The 12,433-nt window shown below is 42.4% G+C and overlaps 1 protein-coding gene and 1 long non-coding RNA gene across 2 annotated transcripts; both read left to right on the top strand.

Moving 5' to 3' along the window:
• The first annotated feature begins 6,546 nt into the window (after positions 1-6,546).
• LOC120289141 (arginyl-tRNA--protein transferase 2-like) lies at positions 6,547-9,219 on the top strand. The gene is made up of 5 exons (XM_039303667.1): positions 6,547-6,576; positions 6,978-7,013; positions 7,087-8,241; positions 8,460-8,712; positions 9,091-9,219. The coding sequence occupies exons 1-5, from the start codon at positions 6,569-6,571 to the stop codon at positions 9,217-9,219; spliced, it is 1,581 nt and encodes a 526-aa protein (XP_039159601.1). The 5' UTR covers positions 6,547-6,568.
• A 30-nt stretch (positions 9,220-9,249) lies between these two features.
• Positions 9,250-11,505, top strand: LOC120289027. The gene is made up of 2 exons (XR_005546969.1): positions 9,250-9,386; positions 10,780-11,505. It is a non-coding gene; the product is annotated as an uncharacterized LOC120289027 (long non-coding RNA).
• Positions 11,506-12,433: the final 928 nt, after the last annotated feature.

The following is a 12,433-nucleotide window of genomic DNA, read 5'->3' as shown; positions in this document are numbered from 1 at the left end:
GTTGATTTTACTCCCCTCAGAATAATAATTAGTGTGTTTTTTTTCAACTAATGGAACTCGCAGATAATTGCATAATCTACTTGGTGTCTTGAACAGAGATCCGTCTTGGTGAGTTGCCTGTATGTACACTTGATACGCCAAATGGCTCACTGATCTATTTCTTCTATGAAGGATCTGGTGAGGGGCCTGTGGTCTTGCTGAGCGGAAATACCTGGAAGCCCAAGTGCAGAGGTACGTGAGTGGTTGGTCGAGAGTTGTCTGATGAATGGTCTTTCACTTGGTCACCGAGGAGGAGTGACGGCGACGGCCGCCTGGGCTTCGCTTCCTGGGATGGTTTCTCGGAGCATGCACCGGCCGATCGTCTGGTCTACGCCCGGCCAGGAGTTCTCGATGGACGAGGCGGATCGCCGGTTTTGCTGCTGATGGGATGCAGCCTGAGGAACGATTTGCTTTGGAGAGAGCGGAGGAGGCTAGTCTCGCGATGTAGCAGAATTTTGAGTCTGAGTTTTGTTCTATGATCATTCTGTCTGGGAGAGATATCTTGTGGTCATATCAGTGCGTGGTGATTTGAAGAGCTTCGTGCTCTGATTATAAGTGTAGTGCGATGATTAGGTTAAAGGGCAATACCGATGATTCTCGTGCTATGAAAGCGATGCTATTATCGCTGAGTCAAGTCAGGGAAAATAGATTTCTAAAAGAGAGCCACTTTGAGTGAATAGAGGGATTTTTGGCTGTTGGGAGGCATGTGCTGTTTTCGTAGGATCACTTCGAGATGACCTCGTAGTGAAGTAATTCTGTGGAAAAATGATGATCTTGCAATGCTTCAGAGATTGAATTCGCAAGTCGGGGATTGGAAGGGACCTGAATAATTGGGACGAGAAACCCTCGACACTCATACCCACCTAATGGCTAACAGCAGCCTCAGAATTCTCTCACTTCTCGACAATCCTGTTAACTTTGTGTGATTGTCCCGGGGCTTACAGAATCTCAAATTGCCATCTGCTTATGAATTTTCATGACCTTCACAATTGAGTCCATGCGATCTTATCTAGATTTTGAAGAGTACTTTTGCTTACCCCAATGTAAAACTATAATACACACACACACACACACACACACACACACATATATATGTATATATTCCGTGAGATCACATGCATTTTGTCGTAGCTCTATAGAAAAACCTTGGCACACAATAACATAAAAATGCCGTAGTGAGTGAAATTAATTCTTGCTTGATCTAATGTTAACCAAGCTAGGCGATTGTGGAAGCCCCGAAGCCCTGAAGAGGGAGGGATGGGGATTGAGGCTGGGGGAACATTGAAATCAAAGCCAATGACTGCTTATTGATTGAAAGGACCAAACCACCATGAAATAACGACTGGATTGCTTTAATAGTTTTGAAAGTATGATTATCGCATAGCTTCAAAGTTTTAAAGGATGATAGTGGACATTAGAAATCCAAGAGTTCCAATATAATATTACCCAATGAGTAGGTACGAATTTAATTACCCATTGTTCAATTCTGAGCTTAGACTTTACTAAAGAAATAATATAAAGGTCTTGCTATACTTGTAAATCCCTTCAGTGCTGTGGTTGTTAACTGATCAAAGCAAAATTCTTGCTTTTGTGGGGCACTATGTACTTCCTTTTTTTCTTTTTCTTTTTTCTTCTCTACGTATATATTATAATAAAAATTTGTTGCAATGCAAAGGAAAATGCAGTTCGATTGGAAGAGAGAGAAGATGGGAAAAGAAGCTATTGAACCAAATAATTGGTGAAGCAGATGAGTGTAAATTGAGTTCTACAGGAAAAGGACGATAACATGTGAGACCAACAAGACAACCAACGGGGTAAATGAGAAGGCGGCAATCTACAATTGCAAGCTTAATTCATGATATTTATCTTTTGTTCATACTTGAATTTTATATGTATTTTTTAACAATATGATTCCGTTTTATCACATCAATGCATTAAATTGTAATCATTTAATTCATTGAAGTTGTGCTGACGACTGTTAGTAAATATTCGCCACGGTATTTGATTTTTATATTTGCAATAGTTAATCAAATTGATTTTAAATTAATCTTTGCAATCATTGTGAAGAACCGATTCCAATGTATCGGCCTTCTATTAGGTGCGCATGACAACGTTTCTATTCCTAGAATTATTTCTACTTCCTAAACAATATCTCGAGTAAAATAAGGTATTTTGTAATTATACAAAATTTCTATTATTGGAATATAAAAAGAATAGAAATGCGTTTAGTAAATTTTTTTTTAATTTTTTGTATTTATTTGTTTTTCTTCTACTCACCTGACCGTCGATCGTTGCCGTTGCCGCCGACCGCCACACGACCACCGACTGCCGCAGCAACCGTCGACCGCCGCCGCGGACTCGCCGCCCCACCGGCCTAGGGAGGGGGTGGATGGATGGTGAGCCGTGGGCTAGTCTGGGTGGCGGTCGGCGGGACGATTGGTGGTCATGTGGCGGCAAGGTTGGCGACGGTAGGGTCATTAGCAAACGATGGCTATGGGCGGCGGCCAATGGGCTCAGCGGTGGGCAACCATTGTTGTGGCTCATTTTGACGGTGGCCACGGTGGCGAGAGGTGGCCAACTTGGTAGGCAATCGCGGTGGTCGAAACAAAGGAGAAGAACAAAGAAAAATAGAAAAAGAAAAAAATTTATTTCTAGAAATTGTTCCTAAGAACAAAAACACTTTTCGTTGCTTTCGTTTAGCTCTAATCTATTCCCCAACCATTTTTTTATTCCGAGGAATAGAAAAATAAGTTGGTGTTACCAAACAAATTTATGTTCTTTTTTGTTGGGGAACAAAAAAACAGAAACCGGAAAAATAGGAAACCTACCATAATATGCCCTTAATGTCTAAGGTATGAGAAGCGTTACTAGCTCCCATGCTTGCAAATTGGAGCCAATGAGTTAAAGTACCCTTTGTGAAACAATTCTAAGTATCAAATGCCCACTACGATCAAATAGTATTCTTAAAGTAGGACCACGCCAATGGTATATCATGTGTTTGAACTGCACTTTGGCCTCTTACTTTTATGGTAGTGCACACCATCCGGACATTATTCGATATGATGAGGTAAAATGGATTGTAGTTGGTGGAGAAGGGTGAAGGGCATGATGTGTTTGGGAAATCGTTATTAGTGCTATAAATACAATAGCGATTACAAGGAGTAGATTCTAGGATCAAATTAAAGTAGATTACCGGCATGTGTTCATATTATAAGAAAGTGATTAGGATCTCAGCTATTTCCTGGGACACTTGCTATCATGCAGGATGGGGAAAATCAGAATGTCTTTGACCTCAACTAGTCGGAAATCTGACTAGTGTCAATGCTGTACTCGTTACAATACATCTAAGACTTGATACTATTGGGACTGGGTGAAATAACACAAGTTGCATAGGATGGGGAAGAAACTGAATGTGGTTGAACTTAACTAGTCTGAAATTAAATTGGGTTAATGTCATAGGTTATGTTCGTTATGATATATCAAGGACAACTTGTCTATTGTTTAATCCAAAAGATAGGTGAAATAACACGAAAAATCATAGCTCCGATGCTGCATAGGACCATTACTTTTAGGGGATGTTGTCATGGTAATGTTATTCACCTTTTCTAATGCTACGTCCTTCGTGGTTCGCCTGTTTTGGCCCTAGGGAAGTTCCACACCGAGGCCGACAAGAACTATTGGAAGGTGATTGCAGAGCTCCTCCCTAATGAAGTTCCCGCCATAGAAAATAAGAGAGGAAAGAAGGATCAAGAGAAGAAGCCCTTTGTTGTCGTTGTCCAAGCCCCTAAACCAGGAAAACCAATCGAAATTTCAAGGTTGCAACAGATTCTCTTGAAGCACAGTGCTCCGTCCCACTTGAAGCTTTGGCCGCCATCGGCACCCAACACATGGGCCCCGAAGTCGGTGATGCCGCAGTGGGCGATGCTTCAGAGGAGGCGGCAAGCTGGGTGGTGGCCCTTGAAGCTGTTGTCGCTGCTTGAATAGGACTATAATTTCGTCATTCTCAATCTTGTTTGATAGCTTAATAGCGAAAATACAACCTCTGGAATGTCATGACTCATGGAGTTCCTCTTTTTGAGTGCATGTGGGGTCAAGTGTATTTGATGGCACAAGACTAGTAAGGTAAATCATCGAGATACAACTTGTTATTCTGATAAAGTCTTCCTAGATGCGGATACTATATTATCCTTTTTATGTAATCGACTTTCGAGGTGAATCTGATGTTTGAGCCCACTTTAAACCCGACACTCATTTCACATCTCTTCTTTTTTGTTGTGCTAGCTATACAAGAGGCACCCAATAATTTCTCGAGTTGAAGGCCGTTCCTTTTGTCCTGGTCTTCTAGCCCCCGTGCATCATTTTTCAAGTCCGTATGAATAGGTTGACTCTACTTACGGTTGTTCTTTTTTCTTTTTTTCTCTGCTGCTGGTGTCGAGTGGAGTACCTTTCCATCATCATCGTCATCTAGCAAAGGCCGCGACTGAAGTCCCTGCCAGGCTACCACGTATCTTTCTCAAACTTTTGTTGGTTAGTGGTACAGGGCTTTTACTACATTTTGGGATAGAGATGAGACTTCCCGAATGTGGCAATCAGAACAAGGGATATGAACGAAATACGTCTCGCGTGCGCCTTGATTGGTGGAGGTTGTGGATGCGATGGAAAATAAGTGCAACATATCTTTCCATTTTGGTCCCCTTACTTTTCAATTTTCCTGTACACTGTATTAACTATGAATTATCCAGACCCAACACCATCGCTACTTTCTTAATAGAAAAATAGGCTTACTGTCGTAACTGAAGTTTGAGCGGAAAGAGGTTAACATCATCAAAATTTCAACATGATAAATTTATGAAAAATTTACTCAAATTAATTTCTTATCATAAAAAATCTCAAAATAATACATTTGTGACGATTTTACTATTCTGTTAGTTTTCATTAAATTAGATTAATATCAAATTACAAATTAAGATACATGACAAACAAAGAAAAATCCGAAATCGATATATCTCGGTTTAAATTTAATAAAATTAAATGAGGTAAAATTTTCATAGGTTAATTTAGAGTTTTTGATAGTTAAAATATTAATTTATGATAAATTCGTCGATTGAGATATACTAATTTAAGATTTTTTGTGATATTAATACTTTTGGTAAATTACCCTGATCAAAACATATCAGGGGGAAGAGGGTACTGGGGTGAAAAGCCCCCGGATTGCCGCCCTTTCGATGGCTGCTCCGGCAAAAGAGGTGAAATTGTGGCCTCCTCCGGGAAATATTCTCAGAATACGTGACCAAAAAGCAAAAATTAAAAATGAAGAGCCGGAAGAAACAGCCCACGATTCGAAGCTGGTCTATCCTGGTCGGTAAACCAACATCATCTTGAAGAGCTGAATTCGAAGCTCGTAGAAATCGGAGACGCCGGCGACGGTGATGAACACTGACCGGAAGGAGCTTCGATCGGAGATGGCGGCCAATCATCGCAACGAGGCGGGCGGCGGCGGCGGCCAACCGTCGCAGCGGGAAGGGGAGGCGGCGGAAGGGTCGGGGGCCGTCGTGGACTGCGGCCAGCCGGAGGAGCTCCTGCGGGTACTGCAGGTCGCCCAATCGGTCCAGCATTTCACGGTCCGTACGGTTTCTCCTTCGTTTCTCGTGGTTTCCTCCCTCCCCGTCGATGAGTGTGGTTTTGTGCCCGTGGCTTCGGTGGGTCGGGACTGGAGATGCCGTGCTTCGGGGTTTGTCTTTTCCGGCTTTGTCGTCTGTTAGTGACGTTCACGGTCGCTGGAATTGCTCATTTGCGTTTAGTCTATAGTTCCAATCCGCTGCTTCGTTGCCTGCGTCGGCTTGCGGTGACGTTTTCTTCCCGTTTCGGATTGTTTGTTTTTTAACGTCTCTTCGACTTTGATCGCAGGCTTGATTGCGCAGAGCCTGACCGTGGATGACTATCAAGGTTGGTGTGCAGTTTCCTATTTTGAGAGTTTGGGCAAGTCTGGACTGTCGATTCGCTGTTGCTAATATCGGCTGATGTAGTTTCAATATGTGCGGGTGTCTGATCGAAAGAACTAGAGAAATTTGAAATGTTTGATCCGTACGAGGGAAACTTATGCGTACTCATTCTATCAACTGTTAAGACATGCGCGTATGCTTACGTATGTGCGTATTTAACTGCACGAGCTCAGAGAAACCACGTCGGAGCTGCGGTCGATGCTGAAGTTCCGACTTGAGTCGCTTCTATGCCTGCGTCTTCCCTTTTCCTTTCATTCTTCTTTCAAATGCACCTCATGGATAGTTTTATTACTGTGGCAATGATGGGTCGGATGGATGTTATAGTACATTCGATGATCGTGTGTTTTTCTTTTGAGTGGCAATTCATGCTTTGGTACTCATCCTGTAGATCTCCTTGATCGAGGATGGAGAAGATCTGGCTCTTTCCTTTACAAGCCAGATATGAGTACTACGTGTTGCCCTTCTTATACTATCCGCTTAAAAGCGGACTTTTCCTTTCCAAGGAGCAAAATCGAGTACGCAAACGGATGGAAAGGTATTATTTTAATAACCTGTCTATATTATGGATTCTATTCATTGGATCGTTGCATCATCGCATGTGATTTTTTTTATCATTCTGTCGTTGTTGCATTTTGCAAAATCGACCACCACCCTGTTTTCAAGACAGCATTCGAGTTTGGAGTCCATTCTTTGTCAATTGATCAGAGCAGTGGTCATCAAAAATACTATTTGCCCACTCTGAGGCTATTAGGCATTGGAATGGTATTTCTATGGACAACTCCACGAGTGGAATTTTAGTTTGACGTCACCAAGATTTCCAACTTTGGAGATTTCTCAAAGTGAAAGAGCTTTGCTTTTTGGCTCCTTGAGAAATTTCTTGACTTTCTACTCCATGAAGCTAAACTTAACAAGTGCAATGGTTGCTAAAATTGTTAGGCTACTTGCACATTTCAACCGAATTATGCCTTTGAGGTGAGGATTTAGCAAAGCTGCATACTCTGGATATAATGTACAAGAAATTCTCATCATGGTGATTAGTTTCTAGGTTCCTGGATGGTACACTGGACACCAAAGCCAAGTGTGAGCTTCTGGAGGATTTAAATACTTCTAAAGTGGCATGTGAATGTGAATGTCATGGAAGGTCAAGCTTGGCAACGGTGGAAACTTCTGTGGACATGGAGGAGGATAAGAATGAGCCAGAACAATTTATGCATTACTTGTCTGATGCAATTGATAAGGCTGTGCAGGCATGCATTGAAAGTGAGATGTTTTCTGCCAATCTTCAATTACCTAAAGCTTCTGTCAAAGGAGTCTCCCCAACCAAGAAGAAGAAGCTAGTCAAAGGATTGGAAAATCTCTCGTATACCAGTAACATTGCTTTCCAGTTGGCTGCCACTTTAAGGCGTGCACGGTCAGAAAAAGAGGATGAAAGACAGTCAAAGTTCTCTGGAAACTCGGCAGTAGGCCAGCTGCCTTCTGAGTTGACACCTCGAAGTATTGGAGAAAAGTTGGCGCAGTCATTGTCTCAGATGGGTGAAACATCTGGCTTCTTGATCCAAGCATGTGACGGACATCTGAACTTTTGTTCTATCTCAGAGCACACTCCAGCGGATAAGACTGGCCAAGAAAAATCTCTCTCTAAAGAATCTCCAAGGAGAAGTGGAAACAAGAGAAGATGTATGGTGAGGTGCTGTAAATGTTGTTCAGGAAATAGGCAGAAGCTTGAGATTCTTCTGAAAAGATCCACTTTTGAGCCCGAAGAATTTGAGTTGTATAGGCGATATCAGGTGAAAGTGCATGAGGACAATCCAGACCATATCACAGAGAGTGGGTACAGGAGTTTTTTGGTTGACACACCATTGGTATTTGTTCCCTCGACCAGTGATGGTTCAGTTCCTCCCTGCGGTTTTGGGTCTTTCCATCAGTCATATGTTATTGATGGCCGATTAGTTGCAGTTGGTGTGGTGGATATCCTTCCTAAATGCTTGTCGAGTAAATATTTATTTTGGGACCCTGACTTTGCCTTTTTATCTTTGGGAAAATATTCGGCTTTGCAAGAAATATCTTGGGTGAAGGAGAATCAAGTTCACTGCCCCAGTCTTCAGTATTATTACCTTGGCTTTTACACTCATTCATGCAGCAAGATGAGATATAAAACAGCGTATTGGCCATCTGAGCTTCTATGTCCCCTTCGTTACCAGTACGTCCCTCTTGCACTCTCCTTCTTCTTTGGATGAATCTTTATTCCTTGAGGATCTTCCAAATTGCGAGGAAGTGAACTTTTAAATTCATCATCCCTCCTAGTTCAACTACTTCACACATAATAGTCATTATGAGATCTGTTATTCTTTACATGTGCAATAAGTACCTGTGCATATTGTCAAAGTTAATGTGCAAGCTAGTTAATGCATATCTCAGGTGGGTTCCCTTCAACGTTGCAAAGCCTCTGCTAGATAGAAGTAAGTATGTTGTCCTGTCAGATTATAAAGATGAAGATGAGAAGCCATTGCTGCCTCCAGTTTCTGATCATGTCAGTGAACATCAGCATGAGGAAAGTGAGCATAAGGACTCGAATGATCGTTTAGTTGGAGATGAAGAAATGTTTGACCTTGGTGATAAGGAAATTGGAAATACTCTGATAGGATTAGGGGGGTTTCGCCTGAGATACAAGGTATGTAAAGTTCATCGGCAACTATAAATCTCCTTTCTTATTGTTTGGGAAGCTCCTTTTGCGTCTGTTATTTGATGTTTCACTGTGGAATGTTATTTTGAGTTTCCACTGGCTTTTTTAATATAGAGAGGAGAAGCCAATGGGTTATTGTCTGGACAGTTCTTCAGCTACTGCCCTGCTTTTTCTAATTCATGCCACCAATTATTTAGTTGATTTTACCCCTTGCAGAATAAGACTTAGTTTTTTTTTTAAATCAACTGATGGAACTTACATAATTACATAATCTACTTGGTGTCTTGAACAGAGATCCATCTTGTGAGTTGCCTGTTTACACACTTGATTTACCAAATGACTCACTGGTTTATTTCTTTTATGAAGGATCTGCAACGGCCCCTTGGTTTTGTTGATTGGAAATACCTGGAAGCCCAAGTGCAGAGGCATGTGAGAGTGGTCGGTCGAGAGTTGTCTGAGCGAATGGTCTATTTACTTGGAGGAGGAGGAGGATGACGACGACGACGCCGGTGGCTTCACTTCCAGGATGGTTTTTCTCGGAGCAGGCGCCAGCCACCCCTCCGGTCTACGCCGTGGCCGACGGAGGAGGCAGACAGTCCGGTTTTGCCGCCCCTGATGGAGATGCAGCCTGAGGAAGGATTTGCTCTGAGATAGTGGAGGAGGTGAGTCTCATGATGTTGCAGAATTTTGAGTCTGAGTTTGTGTTCTGCGGATCATTCTGTCTGGGGAGAGATATCTTGTGGTCACATCAGTGTGGTGGTTTGAAGAGCTTCGTGCTCTGATGAGAAGTGTAGTGATGATTAGGTTAAAGGGCAATACATTGATGATTCTCGTGCTATGAAAGCGATGCTCTAATCGCTGAGTGAAGTCAGGGAAAATAGACTTCTAGAAAGAGAAAGCAGCTTTTGAGTGAATTGAGTGAGTAGAGAGATTTTTTTGGCTCTTAGCATCTTAGTACTGTTATCATGTAGGATCACTTCAGATGACCTCGTCGTGGTGCTAATTCTGTTAAAAATTATGATCTTTGCAATGCTTCAGAGATTGAATTCGCAAGTTGGGGATTGGAAGGGATCTGGAACAATTGGGATGAGAGAAACCCTCAACACTGATACCCACCTAATGGCTAACAGCAGCCTTAATTTAAAATTGATATTTTGTAATCATTGTGAAGAACTGCATAATGCTGACGTGAGTTGAAAATTAAGTTCCAATGCATCAGCTTTCTGTTAACGTCTAAGGTATGACATGCGTTAGTATCTCCCATGCTTGCAAGTTGGAGCCAATCAAGTTAAAGTACCCTTTAGAAACAATTTTAAGTATCAAATGCCTACTACGATCAAATAATATTTTTGCAAAGGAGGAGCACGCCAACGGTATATCATGTGTTTGAGCTGCACTTTAGTCTCATACTTTTTATGGTAGTGCACACCATCCAGACATTATTCAATATGATGAGGTAAAATGCATTGTGGTTAGTGGAGAAGGGTGAAGGGCACTATGTGTTCGGGAAATGGTTATCAGTTCTATAAATCCACTAGCGATTATGGGGAATAGATTCTAGGACCAAATTAAAGTAGATTACTAGTGTGTGTTCATATCATATGAAAGTAATTAGAATCTCAGTTATTTCCTGGGACACTTGCTATCACGCAGGATGGGGAAAATCAGAATGTCTTTGACCTCAATTAGTCAGAAATCTGACTAGCGTCAATGTTGTTACAATACATCTAGGACTTGATCTATTGTGACTGGGTGAAATAACACAAGTTGCATAGGATGGGGAAAAAGCTGAATGTGGTTGAACTTAACTAGTCTGAAATTGAATTTGGTTAAAGTCATAGGTTATAGTCGTTATGATATATCAAGGATATCTTATCTATTGTTTAGTCCAGTTCAGGGTGAAATAACACAAAAAAATCATAGCACTGATGGTTGCATAGGACTATTGCTTTTATGCGGTCACCTTTGGTAGTCTGGTGGGGGATGTTGTCATGGTAATGTTATTGGCCTTTTCTGATGCTATGTCCTTCGTGTGGCTCAATTGTTTTTGGCCAGCCTCGGGAAGTTGCACATTGAGGCTGACAAGAACTTTTGGAAGGCGATTGCAGAGCTCCTCCCTAATGAAGTTCCCACCATAGAAAATAAGAGAGGAAAGAAGGATCAAAGAGAAGAAGCCCTCTGTTGTCGTTGTCCGAGCCCCTATACCAGGAAAACCAACTGAAGTTTCAAGGATGCAACAGATTCTCTTGAAGCACAGCCCTCCATCCCACCTGAAGCTTTTGGCCGGCATCGGCACCCAACATAGATGGCTCTGAAGTCAGTGGTGCCGCAGTGGTTGATGCTTCAGAGGAGGCGGCAATTGCTTTGATGGTGGCCCCTGAAGGTGTTGCCGCTGCTTCAATATGACTATAATTCCGTTATTCTCGTTCTTGGTTGATAGCTTAGCAAAAATACATCCTCTGGAATGTCATGACTCATGGAGCTCCTCTTTTTGGAACACACATTGGGTCAAGTGTATCCGATGGCATAGGACTAGGGAGGTAATACATCGAGGTATGACTTGTTATTCCGATAGACTTTTTCGTAGAAGTTGATACCATGCTATCCGTTATGTAATCGGTGTTCGAGGTGATGGTCTTGTCATCTCTTCACATCACATCTAGATTCACTAAGTTGAAGGAAGAAAATATTAGATGCTTCTTGTGTAGTCAGCACAATAAAAAGAAATGAACCGAAATGGCGACACACGTCCAAAGTGGGTCCAAACGTCACTTCTTTGCATGCTCTCTCCTCTCTCTTCTCTCTCATCCAAATGCTGCACGCATTGTTCACTCCACTCTCCTCTGCACTGTTCTCTCCTCTCTCCTCTCTTTCGCCGAAATGCCAGACTCCCCCTGCGCTCTCTCTCTCGAGTGCATTTGGTTGGATTTTTGGGAAAAGCCAAAATACAAAGAACTTTTTAAGTTAAATGAGTTTTTTAATATGCAAATTATTTTTAATAAATTGTAATCTAAGAGTCTATTGTGAAATACTTTTAAGTAAAATAATATTTGGAAAAATTATACTAACAAAGCATTTCAATTATTAAAGAAAAAATAATAATAATTGGCCCTAACAAACCAAGGGTAGGTGGCCACTTGGAGATCACTAGCAAAGGCCGCCTAGGGTTGGGCGAGCCCTGGTGAGTGTTGTGGGACTTACGCAACCCTCACAAAGGTCACTCGACTTGAGCAAGGGCCAGTTTGGTCGTGCAAACCCAAGTAGCCCTTGCCGACATGACCCTTGCGAAGGTTGCTCAACCCCAACGAGGGTTAGCTAGGTCAAGTAGCCCATGTAACTCCTTGTTGAGGTCACTTGACCCCAACGAGGGCCAGTTGAGTCACGCAAACCTAGGCAACCTTCACCGGCACAACCCTCGTGGAGGTTGCTCAACCATAATGTAAGCCAACTAGGTTTCACGAAACAAGCAGACTCTTGTAGAGGTTGTGTGATTGTCGAGGGTTGTCTACTGTTTGGATCGAGTAACCTTAGCCTGCCTTGTGCAACGCATATGGCACTTGACTAGGTCACATGATCCCCTCAGGATGGTTGCCTAGGTCACCGCGATTGCGCCATACTCTCTTTGGCCCGTTGCCAACCCCTCGTAGCCATAGCAGCCACGCTGGCCAGCCCCAATGAAGAAGCAGAACAATCGCAAATAAGGGCAAAA

The sequence above is a fragment of the Eucalyptus grandis genome, chromosome 10 (genome assembly GCF_016545825.1).
Source record: "Eucalyptus grandis isolate ANBG69807.140 chromosome 10, ASM1654582v1, whole genome shotgun sequence".
NCBI classification, from domain to species: domain Eukaryota; kingdom Viridiplantae; phylum Streptophyta; class Magnoliopsida; order Myrtales; family Myrtaceae; genus Eucalyptus; species Eucalyptus grandis.
The sequence above is the reverse complement of the archived record's forward strand: the minus strand, read 5'-3'. Positions and strand labels throughout refer to the sequence as shown.

What these genes read in the sequence shown, in the direction of transcription:
- LOC120289141 (XM_039303667.1), top strand. An exon ending in AACCGAATTATGCCTTTGAG is followed by an intron (nt 7,014 to 7,086) that starts GTGAGGATTTAG and finishes ATTAGTTTCTAG; the next exon opens with GTTCCTGGATGGTACACTGG. An exon ending in GGTTTCGCCTGAGATACAAG is followed by an intron (nt 8,713 to 9,090) that starts GTATGTAAAGTT and finishes TCTTTTATGAAG; the next exon opens with GATCTGCAACGGCCCCTTGG.